Source organism: Hypanus sabinus, chromosome 6 (genome assembly GCF_030144855.1).
Source record: "Hypanus sabinus isolate sHypSab1 chromosome 6, sHypSab1.hap1, whole genome shotgun sequence".
Taxonomy (NCBI): Eukaryota; Metazoa; Chordata; class Chondrichthyes; order Myliobatiformes; family Dasyatidae; genus Hypanus; species Hypanus sabinus.
This window is the reverse complement of record NC_082711.1, coordinates 87957460-87980028: the sequence shown is the minus strand read 5'-3', so window position 1 is coordinate 87980028 and position 22569 is coordinate 87957460. Positions and strand designations below refer to the sequence as shown.

Below are 22569 nucleotides of genomic sequence, written 5' to 3'. Positions count from 1 at the left end.
CGGTGCAGGCCAATGGAAGCAGACAGCTTAAATGGCTTGGCACAGACTAGATGGGCCCGAAGTTGTTCTGTACTGCAGTTTTCTATGACTCCATGACACTACCCTGCAAGAGGAGCATTCCCACTGGCATCCCCACTGCTCTAAATGTGCAATAAGAAATAAAGATTAAATAATGAAAAAAAAACATCTATCTATGGCCTAGCCTCTCCATGCCAATGCCTCAACTCCCCACTCCAGTAGCGGCCCACTCATACAATGTTCATTGCACATGAACCCAAATTTTTCATTGGTCCTTGTCAAGTGCCTAATTATGTGCTATCCTCAGTACGGTGGCGTGCAAAATGTGACAACTGAGCTACTGGCTTCTTTTAAACTCTCTCCCCCTCCAAACAATTCGGTATCTCATTGAAACTATGGTGTACAAAAATGTCCCAACTGCTCCCAGTCTCTTCTTCTAAACTCTCTCTCCCTCCAAGCAATCCAGTGACTCCTCGGGACTGTGATACACTAAGTGTGCCAACTGTCCCTGTTCACTTCTTTTAAACTCCATCTCCAAGCAATCGGGTGTCTTCTCAGGACTGTGTCATGAAAACTGTGACTTACTCAATCACAAAACATATGAATGCTTTATTTCCATATTGAACTTCTAAACAAAAGTGTAGAAGTAAGGCATGCTTGCCTCCATAGGACCTGGCATTGAGCCTAGATTTGGGATGTCATGTTGCAGTTGCATAAAATTTGTCCAGCCATACCTTGAGCGTTGTGTACATTTCTGATCACTATACTACTGGAAGGATATAACATCAGAAAAGTGCAGAAGCGTTGCACTAGAATGTTCCATGTAGTTACTAGGAGAGATTTGATAAGTTGTGCTTGTTCTCACTGGAATGTATCCTATGTAAACTATGTGGCCTCATAGAAGTTGATAAGGTTATGAGGGGATAGATAGCCAGTCTCTTTAATCCAGGGGCAGGCCAGCCTCAAACTAAATAGCATATGTTTAAGATAAGAGGGAAGACATTTAAGAGTTCTGAAGAGGCAAATATTTCCACAAAGAGCAGCGATTACATGGCATGAGTTGCCAGAGATGGTTGAGGCAGATACAATTACAACTCCTACAATATGAATAATGAATCAAAAGAAATATAAATTAAGATAATCTATTAACTGTGATTTACTTATTAATAATAAAAAAGGCTCAATTTGCAAGGCTACTTTATGGTGATTGGTAGAATCATGATCCTTTATCACTTTCCAGGTCTGATTAAGTGTCTTCAATCTAAAATCCCAACTCTGATTCCTACCCAGAGACACAGTTTGACCTATTTACCAGCATTCCCTTTTTTTTTGTTTAAGTTATGACTTTGCTTACTAATAGTATACTTGCAGCTTTTGTTCATTAAAAATTGCGATGGAAGGCCAGAAAGTGCTTTGAAGTGGCTCCTGACAACTGTGCACCATTATCTGATTTATGCTCTTCAATAAAAAAACTTTAAATTCACCTCTTGGTAAAACAAAGAACCACAGGATGTTTAGATAAAGTGATAAACCAAAACAATATTTATTCATCATTTTATAGAAGGCTCAGGATGCACTGAAGATGAGAACAGACAGTAACTCTCATATACTGTCAAGGCCATCAAGGCCAAATGAAATCAGGACTCTTGTTGCAGTAATATTAACTATCACTGAAATAGTTGTGCAGCACATTTTGTATGTTAAAGAAATGGACTGATACCAAAAGTGTGTGCTTTCTGTAGTACCAAATAATGAGTTAACTTCCAAAGCTGTACTTTTCTAGTCTCTCTCTGGTTACCTTAAGAAAATGTGTACTGAATAAAACAATTCTACTAGTTACATGGATTTGGTGAGCCCTGTTCTGGGTTTAATAGGCTCATCTTGTTTAAGTGGCATGATCAACTTTTATGAAAGCTGAAAGGTAAACATGCACCAAAATCTATAGTGGATAGTACTGCATTATACCTGCTTCCTGATGAGAGTCTATTGGCTTCTTTCACTTTGTCTTTCTGTTTTTTCCCTTTACTAAATGTTTTTTGTCCTGGACACCTGCAATAAATTGTAAAAGAAATTGGTCATGTAAGAACCAGGTTAAATATAGTTGTAGGTCACTATGTTTCAATCAGTCTTTATTATTCAATTTTTTTTAAGAAGGAAATTGAAGTTATAGTACAAGATGCAAAAATTCTCAGTAACTATTTCTAAAATGTAATCTCCCAGAATTGAAATGAAACAAGATCAGTTCTGCAAGAGGGAGCTGGGTAGAGATGAATTGAATTGAATTTCAGTTTATTATGTATATAGATAGTATGTATATGGATAAAGAAAGTTGGAGATTAACTAGAGGAGATTTAAACTGAGAAGGGAGGAACTTAAAGTGAGCTGAGGAGCAACTTTTACCAGGTACAGGTGATGAGTATGTGGAATGAACTGCCAGAGGAATTGATGAAAACAGGTACAATTAAAATATTTAATAGACATTTGGACAGGTACATGGATAAAAAAAGGTTGGGGGGGGGGGATATTGGCCAAACACAGGTAAATGCGACCAGCTCAGGGTGGCATGAAGGAGTTATTTCTATGCTGTATATTTCACACCTACTGGTACTATATCACACAAGTGTAATTGTGAGGCAACCTTTAAAGAGACAAAAGCACAATATAAGCAATACTGATGCTGAAGAGAGCTGTTGCTTCAGTAAAGGATGCTGTAATGATGGGAAAGGGCTCCAGTAACTGTGCTTTTAATACAGAGTCCATCAGCTGTTGGAAAGTCTGTGAATTATGCACAATTCTCCTAATTATGTTATCCTACAACCCCATATAATTATTAATCCCTTTGATTAGTTATTTTTGATCTTTTACTCTAAAACAACTTTCATTTACTGACTGGGACGAAACTTAGGAGGACGAAGGCACCTAAAAGCAACTCTTTTGTTTGCGTCTTCAGAAACAGCTCCATTTCTATCTTTGATATCTTTTTTCCCATTTCAAGGTTCTTTTGAAGATCCTGACCTGGAGTTACGCTCTGACTTCGGTTCTTTGCGGAAATGGGACCCGCTCTCAGGGCATCATGCAGGCCACTTTTTGATATGCCAAGGATGCAGCCTGGAAGTCTAGCATGCCTTCAAGGTGCTGGATTTTTGTGGCTCTGGAGCAGGTGGATTCAAGGCCATTGTGGCCAGCTGATGTGCTGTGGGAGATGGAAGATTGAAATGCAGCGGGCTGGCTGCTGGCTGTGTGCCTAGAGACCCGTGTTCTTTGGGCACAGAGCTTGACAGAGGTGATGCAAACAGTCTTTTAACACCATAAATCAGTGAGTTGCTTTTTTATGTCTCCCCTCTTGCTGTGAAATGGGGGACACCTCTTTTTCCCTTAATAGGGGAAGAGAGAGCCTGTGGTACGTCAAATCTGGGTGAAAGAATAGGCTTTGGGGTACTGCAAGTCTGTGTCTTTACTGATGGTTTGCCACATGCTTGAGTATTCGGTGGGGGGGTGCCAATGCTTTTTTGCTGGTGGGGCAGTGCCATTGCTTAGCTGCTGCATGTGTGTGGGGCGGGAGAGTTGGAGGAGGGCTTTGGGGTTCGAACACTTAACTGTCATTCATTCTTTGGGGCACTCCTATTTTTCGTGGATATTTGCAAAGAAGAATAATTTCAAGATGTATATTGTATACATTTCTCTGACATTAAATGTATCTGTTGACCAACCTATTGCAGATTTTTCAATATTTTAATATCAAAACCTCTGTAGCTCACTGTCTTGAACAAACTGAGTGACTGAACATCCACAATTTACTTGAAGATCCACTACCCTCCACCATCAGAAATATATTCTTCCTTGGGAAAGAACACCAGACCGTCACAAAATATTCCAGATGCAGTCCGGTCAGGGTCTCAAGATAATTTCAAAAAGATATTTTGACTGTACTCAGATACTTCTTAATAAAGGATAACATACAATTCCTATGTAATTGCTTGCTGCACTTACCAAATTGCAGTTATTTAAGGACACCTTCAGAATATTAACACCTTAAATACTCTGCTTTTCTACATTTTCTAACAAAATAGATAAGATCACATATTCCACATTATATTCTATCTGTCAAGTTCTAGCTCATTTATTCAACCTTTCCATGTCCCCTAAAATCCTTCTGTATTGTCTCCACAACTTACATAGCTAACCAGGTTTGAATTATCAGCAAACATTGATTATTTTCTTGCATACTTTACTCAAGCTACATAATCACTGTCAATTCTAGCATGTATGGTAGAATATGAATTGGGGATTAGAAATTGTAACCTACCTAAGATCATGAAACTTTTGTTTGGTGCTGTCTTTCTGAATCACCGGAGATCTGCCTTTCTTTGAAGCAATGGCTGTGCTGTCATCTGGAATCCAATGTGATATTTTAGTTGCAATACAGACTACTGACTATTGGGGATGATGAAAATGATCTTAGAAAGGAATGTACCAACAAAACAAATTACCATTACCCCAGACTTGGTCATTTCAATTACAGGATTATTTTCTGACACCTGCAGCATCAGAATCCATAGTTCTCATATCTGTTTTTTGTTTTAAGTTGTGAGAGGAATAACACCAAGAAAATCCATAAAAACATTAAAATGGAATTCATAAAATCATTAAATAGATACATATCACATGTACAGATGGCAGCTTTCAAAACTTAACATTTAAAATTACTAAGCAAACATGAGGAAATCTGCAGATGCTGGAAATTCAAACAACACAAACAAAATGCTGGTGGAACACAGCAGGCCAGGCAGCATCTATAGGAAGAAGCACTGTCGACATTTTGAGCTGAGACCCTTCATCAGGACTAACTGAAAGGAGAGATACTAAGAGATTTGAAAGTAGTGGGGGGAGGGGAAATACGAAATGATAGAAGACCGGAGGGGGTGGGGTGAAGCTAAGGGCTGGAAAGGTGATTGGTGAAAGTGATACAGAGCTGGAGAAGGGAAAGGATCATGGGACGGGAGGCCTCAGGAGAAAGAAAGGGGGAGAGGGGGGAGCACCAGAGGGAGATGGAGAACAGGCAGGGTGATGGGCAGAGAGAGAAAAAAAAAACAAACAACTAAATATGTCAGGGATGGGGTAAGAAGGGGAGGAGGGGCATTAACGGAAGTTAGAGAAGTCAATGTTCATGCCATCAGGTTGGAGGCTACCCAGCCGGTATATAAGATGTTGTTCCTCCAACCTGAGTGTGGGTTCATCTTGACATTAGAGGAGACACATGGATAGACATATCAGAATGGGACTGGGACGTGGAATTAAAATGTGTGGCCACTAGGAGATCCTGCTTTCTCTGGCGGACCGAGAGTAGGTGTTCAGCGAAATGGTCTCCCGGTCTGCGTTGGGTCTCACCAATATATAAAAGGCCACACCAGGAGCACCGGACACAGTATACCACACCAGCCAACTCACAGGTGAAGTGTCGCCTCACCTGGAAGGACTATCTGGGGCCCTGAATGGTGGTGAGGGAGGAAGTGTAAGGGCAGGTGTAGCAAGGATAAGTGCCAGGAGGGAGATCGGTGGGAAGGGATGGGGGAGACGAGTGGACAAGGATGTCCCTTAGGGAGCGATCCCTGCAGAAAGCAGAAAAGGGGGGGGGGGGGAGGGAAAGATGTGCTTAGTAGTGGTAGTAGTCCATTTCCGACACCTCCCTCCCCTTTCTTGATCTTTCTGTCTCCATCTATGGAAACGGCTTATCTACTGATATCTACTATAAGCCTAGAGACTCTCACAGCTACCTGGACTATTCCTCTTCCCACCCTGTCTTGCAAAAATGCTATCCCCTTCTCACAATTCCTTAGTCTCCGCCGCATCTGCTCTCAGGATGAAGCTTTTCATTCCAGGATGAAGGAGATGTCTTCCTTTTTTAAACAAATGGGCTTCCCTTCTTCCACCATCAACTCTGCTCTCAAACGCATCTCTCCCATTTCCTGCACATCTGCCCTCACCACATCTGCCCACCGCCCTACTCAGGATAGGGTTCCCCTTGTCCTCACCTACCACCCCACCAGCCTCCAGGTCCAATGTATAATTCTCCGTAACTTCCGCCACCTCCAATGGGATCCCACTACCAAGCACATCTTTCCCTCCCACCCCTTTCTGCTTTCTGCAGGGATCGCTCCCTACATGACTCCCTTGTCCACTCGTCTCCCCCATCCCTTCCCACCGATCTCCCTCCTGGCACTTGTACTTGTAAGTGGAACAAGTGCTACACCTGCCCTTACACTTCCTCCCTCACCACCATTCAGGGCCCCAGACAGTCCTTCCAGATGAGGTGACACTTCATCTGTGAGTCAGCTGGTGTGGTATACAGCGTCCGGTGCTCCCGGTGTGGCCTTTTACATATTGGTGAGACCCGACGCAGACTGGGAGACCGTTTCGCTGAACACCAACGCTCGGTCCACCAGAGAAAGCAGGATTTCCCAGTGGCCAAACATTTTAATTCCATGTCCCATTCCCATTCTGTTATGTCTATCCATGGCCTCCTCTACTGTCAAGATGAATCCACACTCAGGTTGGAGGAACAACAGCTTATATACCGGCTGGGTAGCCTCCAACCTGATGGCATGAACATTGACTTAGCTAACTTCCATTAATGCCCCTCCTCCCCTTCTTACCCCATCCCTGACATATTTAGTTGTTTTTTTTCTCTCTCTCTGCTCATCACCCTGCCTGTTCTCCAACTCCCTCTGGTGCTCCCCCCTCCCCCTTTCTTTCTCCTGAGGCCTTCCATCCCATAATCCTTTCCCTTCTCCAGCTCTGTATCACTTGCGCCAATCACCTTTCCAGCTTTTAGCTTCATCCCACCTCCTCCTGTCTTCTCCTATCATTTCGCATTTCCCCCTCCCCCCACTACTTTCAGATCTCTTAGTATCTTTCCTTTCAGTTAGTCCTGACGAAGGGTCTCGGCCCGAAACGTCAACAGTGCTTCTTCCTATAGATGCTGCCTGGCCTGCTGTGTTCCACCAGCATTTTGTGTGTGTTATTTAAAATTACTGTTACCATCTCAAAAGGAAAAGTGAATTAATGCAGCAAAGGTATTTAAGCAATCACCTGTCTTCCCTTAACAGACATACTAAGTTTTATTATCATACAAATTTGATTAATAGGTCAAAGTTGAAGAGAGCAAAATTGTGATGCTATTTACCTGCTGATTTTCTCATTTTGCATTCGTTGTCCAATTGATGCAAAGAAGGTAACGCAGCACTGTGGCAATATTTTGAAGGTGATGAGGTTGGGGATTCTCCAACAGCATCCTGAAAAGAGCACTCTGATGTTGTCAAAACATGCTATTTATTTTCTCCCAGAATTTGATTTTTCACTCTGATATCAAATATGAAGATTGCATTACTGATAACTGGAGACAATGAAGATGCTCCAGAATCTGATGCTTGTGAACATATCCTCATAGATGTTGGAAAGAGAGATCTGGAATTATGCATTGGGCTTTCAATACTATCTATAGGCTTTTAATTTAATAAAAAAAGAAATACAAGAGCCAAATGAAATTCTGAATAGCATACAAAATGTCAATCCAAGATAACTGCATGGTGGCAAATGCCTTACACTGTGAAGATGTGTTTGGGAACCCTTAATAAAGCATGGAAGCAGACCATTCAATCCAACTCATCTATGTAGACCAAGGTGCCTTCCTGAATTTTTCCCATTTGCCTGCATTTGGCCCATACCTCTCCAAGCCATGGGTTCCCAACCTGGGGCCCATGGACCCCTTGGTCAATGGTCGGTGCTCATGGCATAAAAAAGGTTGGGAATCCCAGGTCTAAACATACCCTAACCATAAATCTGTCCAACTGTAACAGGACTCAACGCTACCACTTCATTTAGCAGCTTGTTCCCTCCATCCAGCGCCCTCTGCGTAAAAAACACTTGCCCTCAAGTCTCCTTTGTTATCATGATGAAATTTTACTGGAGTCTCACTAGTTTAATCACATTCTTCAGTTTAGATTGGAACCCTAAATTCTGCAAAGAAATTGATAGAAATCATGCATTCTTTTTTGGTAAGGAAGAAAATAAAGTAGGAAGAATTACTGCATGGTTCCCTAAAGTACTTTGTACAATTACTAAAAAATGGCATGAATAAAAATGCACGTGTAGGTATTTTCAGGTGAAGAAAATATCTGTTTTACCAATAATGGATTACAAAACATTTCACAAATTCAAATCAACAATTGACATACATTTGATCTAATGGAAAATAAATTAAATTTTGAGCTCTTTGCCTGGAATTTCCTGCAGCAATCAGAGTAAGTACATGAAAATATTGTGCTGCTCCTTCTCCCTCCATCACACATCTGAATTTAATTGACTTGTATGACATTGAATTGTTGTAATTGATAAATTTCGATTGTGTCACTTGCAAGATTTGTTCAATAGACAGGACATACTCCATTTATTACCTTGACAGAATCAGTGCACCTCATTTTTTGATTATATACTTTTTTACTGATGTTTACATGAAGGAAAGAGTAGCTGGAATTATCTTCCAAAATAGTATACAACTATTTTGCTAATTGTGCAATGGGACACATCCATGACTAAAGAAAGCAGCCAAATCACCATTAGTAGAACTACATTTACATTTGTTTCACTCTAGCTTTTATTCCAGCATCTACAAATAAGCTTCATAAGGAAGTTTCAGGCAAGATCAATGAAGAAACCAGTAAAAACTTCAGCATATGTTTTGTGTACATGCAATTCAGGAACTTGAGAGGCTGTGTTGGGATTAATTCAAATGTCTGGACTAATTTGGATAGTAACAAGAATGCATGTTAAAAAGTGAAATTATCTGCAGTATTAAACCATATCAAATAGAACTCCACAACAAAAGCTCATTGTCAATATTGAAATCTATGTATAACTATGAAATGACAAATACAAGCCCAGAGACAGGACTATGGTTCAGAAGTACACAAAGCTAGAATTTGAAGATAAATTTGTTCCTCAGTGTTTCTTGGTATATTCAAGACTTAACAATAATTTTGTTTGAGAGTTCTTGTAACTATTTTTTAAAGAAAGCAACACAAACATCAGTGAATGATCAAGATTATTGCATGTTTCCAAAATCAGCTTTATCAGCAAAATATTAAATACTGTAGATTTCTCTAAATTTAAAAAAGGTGTCAATGTTACTGCCCTCCACCAGTTTTGAAAGCTAGGTGCATGTAGTGAATTTGAGTATCAAAGGAAATCCAACATCATTGTGAATTTGCATTTTCTAAACTTATATAGACTTCTTGATTAAAAAAATAGACATTACACATTAAATGTTGTGAACAAAATCTCAAAGATACAAAGAGAGGCATTTGTGATTAACTACTACTATTCAGAATATAGGAATCTAATCAGTAGTGTCCTCCACACCTAACACAGCTTAGTATTACTATCATTGCTCTTAGTGTCTAGTTATGAGGGTATGATATCAAAATATGAAAAAAATACAAAGATTGAAATTGTATTTAACATGAAGAGGATACTAAAAATTTTCAGGAAGACATACAAATTAGTAGACGGGGTTCATACATACCAGATGAAATTTATTGCTGAGAAATGTGAAGTGATGCATTTTAGGACAAAGAATAAGAAGAGGACATATATATTAACAGTAAAACTTTAAAAGGAATAGACAGACTTAGGGGTTTAGATACTTACATGTTTTAAAAGCCAAAAAAAAAAACAATTTGACAAAGCTGTTTAAAATTTCAAGCATGCCCAGATTTTATAAATAAGAACAGAGTGCAAAAGCAAAGTGCTAAATCTATAATATTAACTTAGAATTCATAGGTTAGAACTTCGTGCCCTTCCTTTTGAGAAAATATTGATGCCAAAGAAGTGATAAGCATGAAATAGATTATTTATATTGTTCTTCAAACACAATTTCACAGAGTTATACAGCAACTCATTCATGCTGACCAAAGTGTCTTATCAATCCCATATGCCTACATTTGTATTTTATCCTCCAAACTTTTCCTATCCATGTACTTATCCAAACTATTTCTAACCTTGTCTTTGCACCTACCTCTGCCACTCCTCTGGCAGTTAGTTCCATGCACCTCTGCAAAACATTCCCCCTCAGATCTCCTTTAAATCTTTCTCCTCTCACCTTAAACTCTCTAGCTTTAGACTTCCTACTCTGGAAATAAGACTGATTAGCTACCTTATCTATCCCCCTCAATTTTATAAACCTCTATCACGTCACCAATCAGCCTGTTTTGCTCCAGGAAGCTTGGATCCAGCCAATCCAATTCTCAATTTATAACGCAATTCCTCCAGTTCAGGCAACATCTTTGTCAATCTTTTCTAGACATTCTCTAGTTTGATGACATTCTTCGTATAACATAACAACCAGAAATGCACATAATATTCCAAAAGTGATGCAATCAACATTTTGTACAATTCTAAAGTTTCAACTCTTATATTCAATCCATAGCCAATGAAGTCAAGCATGCCATAAACCTTCTTTACCATCCTGTCTACCTGTGCTATTACTCTCAGAAAAATATGCACGTGGACTCCTGCTTCTCTCTGTTCAAAAACACTCGCAGGGCCCTGCTATTTACTGTGCATACCCCGGCCAAATTTAACTTCCCAGAATACATTAGTTCACATTTAAATTCCATCTGCCTTCCTTTCACATTTTTTCCCAGCTGCTCAAAATCCCATTTTAAGCTTAGACAGTTCTTTATTGTCCACTATACCTCCAATGCAGTTATCATTTGAAAACTTACTATGTCACCTATCTTCAAATAATTACCTACCATCCAATAATGAACATACATGACAAGCAGGAACCCAGCTGTCCATCCCTGTGGCACACCACTGAACACAGCCATTAAATCTGAAAAGCAATCCTGATTGCTATTACCAAGCCTAATTTGTATCCAATTGACTAGCCCATTCCAGATCCCAGTTCTAACCTTCTCAACCAGCCTACCACTCAGGACTATGTCAGTGACCGTGCTGAAGTTCATGCATCAAATGACTACTATTCTGTCCTTGTCAATCCTCTTAGTCACCTCTTCAAAAAAACTCATTCAAATTTGTGAAATATGATTTCCCACTCACAAAGCATGCTGACTCCCTAATCTGTCATTGCTCTTTTAAGGGACAGATCCTCTCAGAATGCCTTTCCAGTAACCTTCCTGCTGTTGATGTAAGACTCACAGCCCTATAATTTCCTTGCACGTCCTTCTAGCGTTTCTTAAATAAAAGCTTAACATTAAACATCTTCCAACCTTCCAGTACCTCGCCTGCAGTTAATAAAATACAAAAATATCTGCCAGGTTTACAGCAAAGTGGACTTCAGAAAGGGTAGGATGAGGGAACACATATCGAAGGATCAGAAGAAGAAAGTTCCTGGGTGTCAACATCTCTGGGAATCTATCCTAGGCCCAATATATCGATGCAGTTACAAAGCAGGCTCAGCAGTGACAAAATTTCATTAGAACTTTGAGGGGATTTGGTATGTCATTAAAGAGACTCGCAAATTTCTACAGATGTAATGTGGAAAACATTCTAACTGGCTGTATCAATGTCTGGTATGGAGGAGGGGCACTGCACAGGATTGAAATAAGCTGCAGGAAGTTCTAAACTTAAGTCAGTCAGCTCCATCTTGGGCACTAGCCTTCCTAGCATCTAGGATATCTTGAAGGAGAGATGTCTCAAAAGGGTGGCATCCATCATCAAGAACCCCATCAACGAGTACATGCCCTTTTCTCATTGCTACCATCAGGGTGGAGATACAGGAGACTAAAGGCACATACTTAATGACTCAGAAATAGCTTCTTCCCCTCTGCTATCAGATTTCTGAATGGATGTTGAACCCACGAACATGACCTCACTACTTCTTTCTCCACTACTTATTTAACTTCTTTAAAAAACATACACATTTCTTATTCTAATTTACAGTTTTTATGTTGTGCAATGTACTGCTTGCACAAAATGACAACTTTCACAGCAATCGCCAGTGTTATTAAATCTGATTCTGATTTTGAATATTTTCCCTTGCTTTCCACAATGTCCCAGCATAGCTGAGTCACACCTTGTGGATTTATCCACTTAGATGCTTCAAGCCTCGCAAGACTTCACTTTAAAAATAGTAATATGTAGCTTCCCTGTCCTTCTATATGGTGAATGCAGATGAGATTTTGACCATCACTTTAGGCTCCATATATAGATGACCATGCTGACCCTTTAGAGAACCTATTCTTTTGCTTGCTACTCTTTAAATACACTTACAGAAACTTTTAGGATTTTCCTTTAACTTATCTGCCAGGAATATTTCGTGTCCTTTTTTTTTGCCTTTCTTAATTTCTGATTCTTTCTTAAGTGTACATGCTTTATACTTAAGGGACTTGACATGCTGCCATGCTTTTTCTGACAAGAGCTCAATATCCCTCATTAACCAGGGCTCCCTAATTCTGCCAACCTTGTCCTTCATGCTATCTGGTCCACCATTCAATAAGATCATGCCTGATCTACATCACAGTTCAATTTCCACATTCCTAAGATTTATTGCTGTTTACAAGTCCACCAATTCCAGCTTTATAAATGCTCAAAACGATTGTGTGTTGACAGCCCTACAAGGTAGAAAATTCCAAAGATTTACTCTCCTAGAAGAAATTTCTCCACACTGCTACCATAAATAGCTAATTCTGTGACAATATCCCTGGTTCTAGATCCTCCATCCTGAGGAACAACTATATCAGCATCAATCAGATCATGTTAGATGAAAGCCTGTGCCTGTAAGGAAGTGGTGGACACAATCGGTACAAACCGATTAAATCACCAATGTAAATGATGCAATAATAACTGTAAAAAAAATGAATTACTTTCTTCAGTTAGCCCTTTCAAGGTCTTTTACAGCTGAATTACACACTTATTTCCCAATACCACTAAGCTGTTCACATGGAATAACCTCCCCATTCACATATTTATTTCATGATGGAACAGTTTTAGTTGTGAAAATTGACCAGTTAGAGAGAAACAACAAACTATTTCAAATAATAAGAGACAAGACAAAAACAGATAGTTCAAATCAACAAGTTTATGGGGAGTTCAATTAATATTTTATTGCTATCATTTAAAACCAAAAAAAACAATAACAATCAAAAACAAGATGCATTTTAAAAAAAGAGGAAGCATCGACAAAATAAAGTGAGAGAAGATCAACCAACATGCACAAGCATCTTAATAAAAGCAAAAGGAACATCAAAGTAAACTAGAGGACAAAGCTGCATGAAAATGTGAAAGATTGCAAAACTACTGCTTACAGTTAGGTTCATTTCACATTGATGAGAACAGGGTAATACAGTACCTTTAGCAAACATTCCCATTTTAACTACAAGTGCAGTACAAACTCTTGATGGTTTGTCACTTTCCACTCCTATCCCCACTGAATTTTCTGAATTTGGCCTCATTTTCTTAATGGAAGACCAAGATCTTCAGCACAGCTTTATAGTGCACCTACTCCCACCCACTGGACTCTTATCAGACTTCAGCTATACTGTTATTTTCATATTAGCTTCACCATCAAGCTTGGCCCTCAGGTTTTCTACATTTTACATTTTCTTCTTTTACCTCAGGCAATTTCTTTGTTCATCAGTCACTTTAATTTTGCAATCTCTTTAAGAACATCTTCATTAACTTACATGGATTGAATTAGAAGCATTTGTTTAAATATTTCTAACTATTTTGATTATATCCATTTTTAACTTCAGAACTACTAGCACTTTTGTTATTTTTCAAATGTTACTGGATGTCAGAAACATTTTATTGAACATTTGACAGCTGGAAAATTAGGGTTATGATTACAGGCTTTCAAATGTTGATCAGTTTTTATGGCGGGTGGTGTTTGGTCTGACCCTGCTTTGTGTTGGATTTGCACCAAGGATGCCCCTGTCGTAATCCAGGATCTTGCTTACAAGCATTAGGATTTCTCTGTTTAACAAGTTCTTTCTAGAAAATCCACTCAAGTACAGAATTAACACCCAAGCTATTTCACCTTTGACTATAAATTCTGGATTAAACATTTCCAAAACACAGTAGCACTTTGGAGTGGAACATGCAAATATTGAGATTCTCTACTATCTCCTTATTAGTAGACATCATGGCTTCATTTAAAACTCCTTGGATATGTGATCACTGGTAACCACATGCAAGAGGATTTGGTCAACGTTCAGACTTTGAAGGTTGTGACAAGTAAAACTTGTTCCACAGAAATCTATCAGAAATCTCAAGATGCACCAAACAACCTACCTTGGAAAATAAATGACGCCATCATCATTAAACCCAATGCAATTAATACCTTGAGGACACAGATCCCCAGAAATCGAATTGGTTCAGCCTCATACAGTGCAGCAGCAGGAGTATGTATGTAACAAGCTAAGTATTCTGCAGTGAATGGTTTATGTCCCCCTCTCAAAAGATCTTCCATCATTGAAAAGGCACTGGTCATGCCTGGATGACAAAACAAAAATTAACAAGCTATCCAGGATAAAGGACTTGCATTTCATCCACTAGGAAAGGGACAGGAGGGAGGGGGGGGGGGAAGAGAGAGGGGGGGAGAAGAGGGAGAGAGAGGGGGGAGGGGAGAGAGAGAGACAGAGAGAGAGAGAGAGAGAGAGAGAAGAGAGAGAGAGAGAGAGAGTGTGTGTGTGTGTGTGTGTGCGTGCGCATGCGCACAGGACTCCCTTATGACCATTCCTGTCAGTAGCAAGTATACAACTTTGGATACTGTTCAGGGAGGAGAGAACCAACTTTCAAAAGAGAGCAGCAGCAGTTGGCAAGTCTGTAACACAGTGACTGCTCTGATATACAGTAGGGGAAGGCAAAATCAAGGAGATTTGTAGTGATGGGAAACTTAATAGCAAGTGAGAAAGATTTTGAAGAATGAAGGAGACTCCATGATGCTATGCTACCTCCTAGGTGCTGGGGTCAAGGACGTCACTGAGCAGTTGAAACATAGAACAGTTGTGCCTAACCAATTAAGTTAAATACCCAAGTAAATTAATCACACTGCCTACGAGCTAGGGCCTTGCCTAAATTTGCAGAACGTTATCAAGGGGAAGGGTAAGCACCTGTTCCCAGGATGAGGATTTCCTTTCCAGGACGTCAGAGATGTTCTCCTTCTTCAAAGAATGAAGTTTCCCTTCCTTCATCATTGACACTGCCTTCACCTGCATCTCCTCCATTAACCGGACAAATGAGCTCATCACATTTTCCCACTGCCCTACAGGGATCGATTTCTTATCCTCATCTACCATCCCATAAGTCTCCTCATTGAACAGAACATTCTCAGCCACTTTTACCATCCTCAACCTCCCCCCCCCTCTACTTTCCACAGGGATTGCTCCCTCTGTGACATCCTAGCCATTTGTTCCCTCCCCACGAATCTCCCTTCCTGCATTTATTCCAGAGACAGAAGTGCTATACCTGCCCATTCAGTACTTCCTTCACCTCCATTCAGGGCCCCAAACAGTTTTTCTAGGTGAGGGAACACTTCACCTGCAAATCTGCCGGGTTCATCTAGTGTAACCAGTGCTCCCGATGTGATGTTCTCTACATTGCAAAATTTCCTGGTTGGTAACTACTTTAACTCTTACCACCATTCACATTCCAACATGTCTGTCCATGTCTCCTCTTCTGCTATGATGAGGCCACTCTGTCTGGAGGGACAACACCTCATGTTCTGTCTAGGAAGCCTCTAATTTGATGGCATGAATAACGATTTCAACCTCCAGTAATTTTGTTTCCTCTCTTCCTTCCATCTTCTTCAATTCCTCACTCGAGCCTCCTACCTCTTCTCCTCTCCTGCCTATCACCTCCCCCCCGGTGATCATCCTCTTTCCCTTTCCCCCATGGTCCACTCTCCTATCAGATTCCTACTTCTCCAGCTCTTTGTCTTTCCCACCTATCACCTCCCAGTTTTTCACTTCATCCCCCTTACTCCACCCAACTGGCCTCACTTATTAGCACTTAGCTTACCCTCCTTCACCCTTCCTTTCCAGGCTTGAAGGAGTCTCGGCCTGAAATGTTGATTATTTATTCACTTCCATAGATGCTGCAAGACCAGCTGAGTTCCTCCAGCACTGTGTGTGTGTGTGTGTGTGTGTTGCTCTGGATTTCCACCATCTGCAGAATCTCATGTAACAGAGATTTTACTCCCTAGATTAACCCTGGTGTTTTTGTGAGGGTAGAAATAGGAGGATAGGGCAGATAAGTAGGTGTAGGAAGAAGGGATTTGGGTTCCTTAACCACTGGAGAGGTGATCTGTGCAAGAGGGACAGGTTGCCCTAAACAGGACAGGAGCAAACAAATAAAGGAAGATTTGCTCGAGTTACTCAAGAAATTAAAGCTAGTTTGGCAGGGAGTAGGACACAAAGTAGTAACATAACAGGTAAGTAAAGGCAAATATAGACATGAGCAAGTACAATCAGCAGGACATGCGGAGCATAACAGGTTGTGAGGAAGGTCTGACAGACAAAATTAATGACCTCAAGGCATGGATAGGCACATGGGACTGGGTTATTGTAGTTATTACAGAAACATGGTTGAGTGCAGGACTTATCTCAATATTTCAGGCTATAGATGCTACAAACATGATAGGGGTGGAGGTAAGAGAGTGATAGTTGTGTTATTTTGATTAGAGAGAACTTCACAGCAGTACTTTGAGGGGAATACCCAGTTAGGCTATATTGGTAGAAGTTAGTAATACGAAGGGAATGATCATTTTAAGGAAATTATACCACCAGCTCCTGAAGAGTCAGCAAGAATTAGAGAAACAAAGATGCAGGGAGACTACAGAGTGTTGTAGGAATAACGGGGCTGTATGAGTAAGCAGCTTAAGTTTCCCTAATATCGACTGGGAATAGAACAAAGGGTTTAGATGGTGCAGAATGTAAATGTGTCCAGGCAAGTTTTCTCAAACAAAATATGTAGAAGGCCCTACTAGAGAGAAGTCTCGACGGGAGTAAAGGAAGTTGACCTTATAGAAATAACTAAAATTATGAGAGGCACACATAAAGTTAAGAGAGTCTAATTTGCAAACACGAGGAAATCTGCAGATGCTGGAAATTCAAACAACACACACAAAATGCTGGTGGAACACAGTAGGTCAGGCAGCATCTATAGGGAGAAGTGCTGTTGACGTTTCGGGCCGAGACCCTTCGTCAGGACTAATTTGTCTATTTTAATTTAAAATGAGTCTAATTTGCATTCATTTCAAGAGGTCTAGAATACAAGAGCAAGGATATGATGCTGAGGCTTTATAAGGCACTGGTGAGGCCTCACCTTGAGTATTGTGAACAGTTTTGGGCCCCTCTTCTTAGAAAAGATGTGCTGGCATTGGAGAGGGTCCAGAAGAGGTTCACACGGATGATTCCAGGAATGAAAGGGTTATCATACGAGAAGCATTTGATGTCTCTGGGTCTGTACTTGCTGGAATTCAGGTGGATGGGGTGGGGGGGGGTGGGGGAGATATCATTGAACCCTTTCAAATGTTGGAAGGCCTAGGCAGAGTAGATGTGAAAAGGATGTATCCCATGATGGAAGAGTCTAGGACAAGAGGACACAACCCCAGGATAGAGGGGCGCCCTTTCAAAACAGAGATGCGGAGAAATTTCTTTAGCCAAACAGTGGTGAATTTGTGAAATTTGTTGCGACCATGCTGCTGTGGAGGCCAGATCATTGGGTGTATTTAAGGCAGAGATTGATAGGTTCTTGAATGGACATGGCATCAAAGGTTACGGGGAGAAGGCCAGGAACTGGGGTTGAGGAAGAGGAGAAAAAAAGGATCAGCCATGCTTGAATGGTGGAGCAGACTCAATGGATCAGATGGCCTAATTCTGCTCCTATGACTTATGGTCTAATTATAAATGACATAGGTTTAAGGTCAAAGGGGAAAGATTTAAGGAAACCTGAGAGATACATTTATCCACACAGAGAATGGTGTGGATATGGAATGAGTGAAGTGGAAGTGATAGTGACAGGTACAATTATACCATTTAAAAGACAGAGGGATAAGAGTCAAATGCAGACAAATGAGACCAGCTCAGGAAGGCACCTTGGTTGGTGTAGATGAGTTGGATTAAAGGGCCTGTTTTTGTGCCCGATCACTCTACGACTCTACATCACTAATATTCACTTCTATCACCACTGATTTACTAAGCCATCTAACAGATATTGTCTACAAGATGCACTGGAGCAACTTGCAGAAGCTTGATAGCACATCCCTGACTCTTAGATGTCTAGTATCCAGATGATTAGTACAATATTGTACCTACTGAGATACAACACATCAGCAGTAAGTGCAAGGGAATACTAACACCTCTGAGTTGTTCTAAGTCACATGCCATTCTATCTCTCATCATTGTAGGAGTACTTTCCACAGATTAACTGGTGTATTTTAGGGAGATTAGCAGGACCTGTTCTCAATTAGCAATGGTCAATACATGTTGGTCTTTCCACAAATGAGCAAAAAAAAATAGTAGATATGATTTGAATCTGAGAAATTCAAGTATGCTTTGAAATGTGGACAGCATAACTGAGAATGGAGACAGTCACTTTCAGCCAACATCAATTTGATGGCCATCATGATCAATGTAAAATTCTTCTTTTAATTTGTATCCAGAAATCACCTTCTCATCCTCTCATAGTGAATTTTCAGATGACAACACTATAAATTATACTTGAGGAATAAAGGAAATCCCAAAGCTAAAGGTAGTCCATACTCCAATTAACTTGAAAGTTGAACCAATTTGTTCATCTGCAGATAATATTTCTAAACTAGAAAGTTATGCCTTCAAATATTAAATGTAGCCACTTAAATGCATTTAATAACATCAATTTTTCCTTTATAATACTTAACATAAAATAATTTTAAAATACATAATATACTTTTACATAATACCCCACTTCCTGAAATAAAGAGAGAATTTATAGTGTTTTTTTTTGTTAAATTAATGAATTTGAAGCATTATTCAAAACATACACAATAATTAGAAGAGTTGCATTTACCTTCCGTTCAAGACTATCATCACCATCAGTTGAACTAACGCTGTCAAGTACTCTAGACCGAGAAGGACGCTGACGTTTTGACTTGGCCGAAAGATTAACTCGAGCTTTTAGGGCCTTACTGTCTAATCTTTCTGTTTCAGGCACTGCTTCATTGAAATCTGTAATAGTATCAAAGATGCCAACTTTACAGCAAATAATCGGAAATCAGTGAACAATTGCTAATTAATATGTATTGACAGATGAAAACCATTACACCATAATGAGTAGGAACAAGAAAAGGCAATTCAAGACACAAGATGCAGCCTAACCAATATTTTATGAAGTTGCCTGCTGCAGCTTTCTGTTAAACCCCAATTACTTGCATTGACACATTACTCCTTTTGTTAAATTGATTTATCATTATCACATATACCAAGCCACAGTGAAAAACTTTGTTTTGCATGCTGTCTCTCCAGATTATTTCATTATATTAGTGCATTGAGGGAGTGCAAGGGGAAAACAGCAGGACAGAAGCTGTCCTTGAGCCTGGTCCTTAACACCATGCCATAAAGCTGGACTTGGGTGGGATGGGAAAGAAGGGAGAATATCAGTATAGGTTCAATCTTTGATTATAATATTACAGTAGTTGATTTACCAAGGCAGCCAAAAGTGTATGCTTCTGTGTGTGCTGAGCTGTGTCCACAACTCTACAGTTTATTCCAGTCGGGGGCACAGCAAGGTATGATATATCCACTTTGGGCTGAAATTGAGAGAGTGTTTGTTGCCATGATACCATGCCACTAGGCTTCAATTTCCTTCTGGTTATCTGACTTATCATTATTTGGGATTTTGTCCATTACAAGTGTAACCCCCTGGGTCACCTCAGGCTCGCTCAGCTCGTTCTTGTCTAGGGGGAGCAGCCTTCGGCCCCGCCAAACTGGGTGATCAGCTGGTGTGGATGCCGTGCGATGTCCCCGCCTCGCCCAAGACCAGACAGCACACCATATGCGATTAAATGAGTACAATTTATAAAGGTTACTATAACTAAGTGATTAATAACGATACAGTATATATGAAGAGAAAATTAAAGAAAAGGCGCCAAACTTATCAAAGTCCAAACCACTTCGTGCACAACCGTTGGAGCTCAATTACTGAAGTCTTCTGGCCACCATTCGATCCCCTCCGAACTCCTCGACTCGCAGCTCAGGACCCTCCGAACAGCTCAGGACCCGCCGAGTGGTCAACCAAGCACATCTAGCCTCATCCCCCTCCCCTCCTCGAAGAATTTCCCGGCCTTGGACCCCCCCCCCCCCCCCCGGGTCCGACCCTCGCCCAGCCCAGAGCACTGCGTCCTCCCTCTCGACCCCCCCGCGCCGATCCGCCCAAAAGCCCGCCAACAAAAGCCCGCAGACCCAGAAGAAAGAACACCAACCCCCACCTAGTCCACAAAGGAACACCACCCTCGCCATCAGCAAATCAGCATTCCCGCTAGTCAACAAAAGGAAACCCCTTCCCAACAGCAACAAAGAAAAAAAAGAAACCCCCCCCTACACAAGTCTATAGATGGAGTTACAGCATGATCCGATCACAGAGTCCTGAATATACAAAGTGGGGCTGAGGACGCCTCTTGTGTCGCACCGGTGTTGGAGATGTTTTTGGCTATTTTTACTGACTGTTGATTAGGAAGTCAAGGATCTAGTTGGAAAGGGAGATGTTGAGTCCAAGGTCCAGCAGTTTGGAGAGGAGTTTGTTTGGAATTGTAGTACTGAATGAGGAGCTGCAAGTTTCATGTAGGTGCCTTTATTGGCCAGATGCTCCAGAGATGAGTGTAGGGCCAGGGAGATAGCATCTGCCACTGACCTCTTTTGGCAATAAGTGAGTTGCAGTGGGTCGAGGTTATCAAGGAAGTTTGAGTTGATGCATGCCATGACCAGCCTCTCAAAACACTTCATGATGGGGTATGTCTGAGTCATTTTGTAGTCATCATTAAGGCATGTAACCTTATTTTTCTTAGATATTTCAATGATAGTGGTCTAGTAGGGAGAGGCTAAAAAAAGTCTACAGCATTTGCCAACTTTTCACCCTCTCACCTATCAACAGAGCTCTGAGAATTGCCTTTTTGTGTTAGGTGCAAATTACTGTATATTCCCTACTTTTCTCTAAATTCCTTTTCACCATTTGAATAGAGTGTCTGTGACTCTGAAACTCTATGTTCTGGTTTTTGACTTTCCACTCCAGAAAATGAAGCATTAAATCTAGGTTGGCATTTGTGAGTGCTAAACTTTGGGATTTCAGATATTAAATTGAGGTCCTTCTCAACTTGATGCCAAAGTTCCCAGCACACTATTTCCAAAATGCACAGGACAGTTATTTTTAATATCACCACCAATATTAATGCTTCAGCCATCAACATTAACACAGATCAGACAAGAAATTTCATGGCCAACAAAAACCAAAATAACATCTATGCTAATTGATCTTAGCGCCAACATTGTATGGTTTACACAAACACATTTTATGCAAGGGCAAATACTAGAATCTTAGATGGTGACATTGATTTCATTTTATTCTTTGGTACAGCATATGCACAAGCAACTTCTATTAACACCAATTGAAATTATAATGATTATAAATGATAATTCATGGGTATTTTCCCAGGGCTGAAATGGTTGCCACAAGAGGACACAGGTGCTGGGGATTAGGTACAGAGGAGATGTCAGGGGTAAGTAGTTTTTTTTTACGCAGAGTGGTGAGTGTGTGGAGTGGGCTGTTGGCAATGGTGGTGGAGGTGGATACGATAGGGTCTTTTAAGAGACTTTTAGATAGGTACATGGAGCTTAGAAAAATAGAGGGCTATAGGTAAGCCTAGTAACTTCTGAGGTAGGGACATGCTCGGCACAACTTGGTGGACCAAAGAGTCTGTATTGTGCTGTAAGTTTTCTATGTTTCTATGTTAATATGTCTACATGTTAAGATGGAAGTGAGGACTGAATTTAACAACAAATGCAGCATAAAACCTGGTGTGGACTCTCTATTTCACTGCTACTAATCTTAAAATTCTAGCTGAATAGGTGGACTCCCAAGAGAGACCTGCAAGTTAGGGGCTCAGGAAGCCATTAAGAGCAGAAATAAAAGTGGCGTTAGCAGATGGCCAAAATGATCAATGATGCCTCAAGAAGTTGATCTAAAGCCTCCCAAAATTATGATCTTACTTGCATGATCAAATTAGTAACAAGTAGCATTAAATTCTTACCCATCAATAAAAAAAATCCTACAACACTGTCAAACTTAACACTCAATCAATATTCATGCACCTTCTCCCTGTTATTGAAAATAGAGACTTATCAAAGTAATAAGCTCCAGAAATTCTTCTGAGTTTTATGGAAAACAAAGTTACCTTGAACTAACTGGTACAATGCGGTAAATTGCAATATTTATATACTTTCTATGAAAAGGCAGGCAAGTGGACATGGGTGGCCATGTGTTAATCTTTCAATGTTTCAA

General features: G+C 40.4%; 1 protein-coding gene and 1 long non-coding RNA gene across 8 annotated transcripts in view; one reads left to right on the top strand and one right to left on the bottom strand.

Moving 5' to 3' along the window:
* LOC132395674 (uncharacterized) overlaps positions 1-3482 on the top strand; it is a 44863-nt gene extending 41381 nt beyond the window's left edge. The window contains exon 3 of the long non-coding RNA XR_009512713.1: positions 3014-3482. This is a non-coding gene — a long non-coding RNA (uncharacterized LOC132395674). The remainder of the gene's footprint in view (positions 1-3013) is intronic.
* ppp1r9a (protein phosphatase 1, regulatory subunit 9A) overlaps positions 1-22569 on the bottom strand; it is a 237037-nt gene that overhangs the window by 64672 nt on the left and 149796 nt on the right. For 6 of the 7 annotated variants that reach the window (XM_059972572.1, XM_059972573.1, XM_059972577.1 and 3 more), the window contains exons 12-15: positions 19087-19244; positions 7202-7310; positions 4325-4409; positions 1984-2067 (exon numbers count right to left, since the gene is read on the bottom strand). In XM_059972572.1, the coding sequence (XP_059828555.1) occupies positions 1984-2067; positions 4325-4409; positions 7202-7310; positions 19087-19244 (436 nt within the window). The remainder of the gene's footprint in view (positions 1-1983; positions 2068-4324; positions 4410-7201; positions 7311-19086; positions 19245-22569) is intronic. The other variant, XM_059972574.1, reaches the window with a different exon arrangement.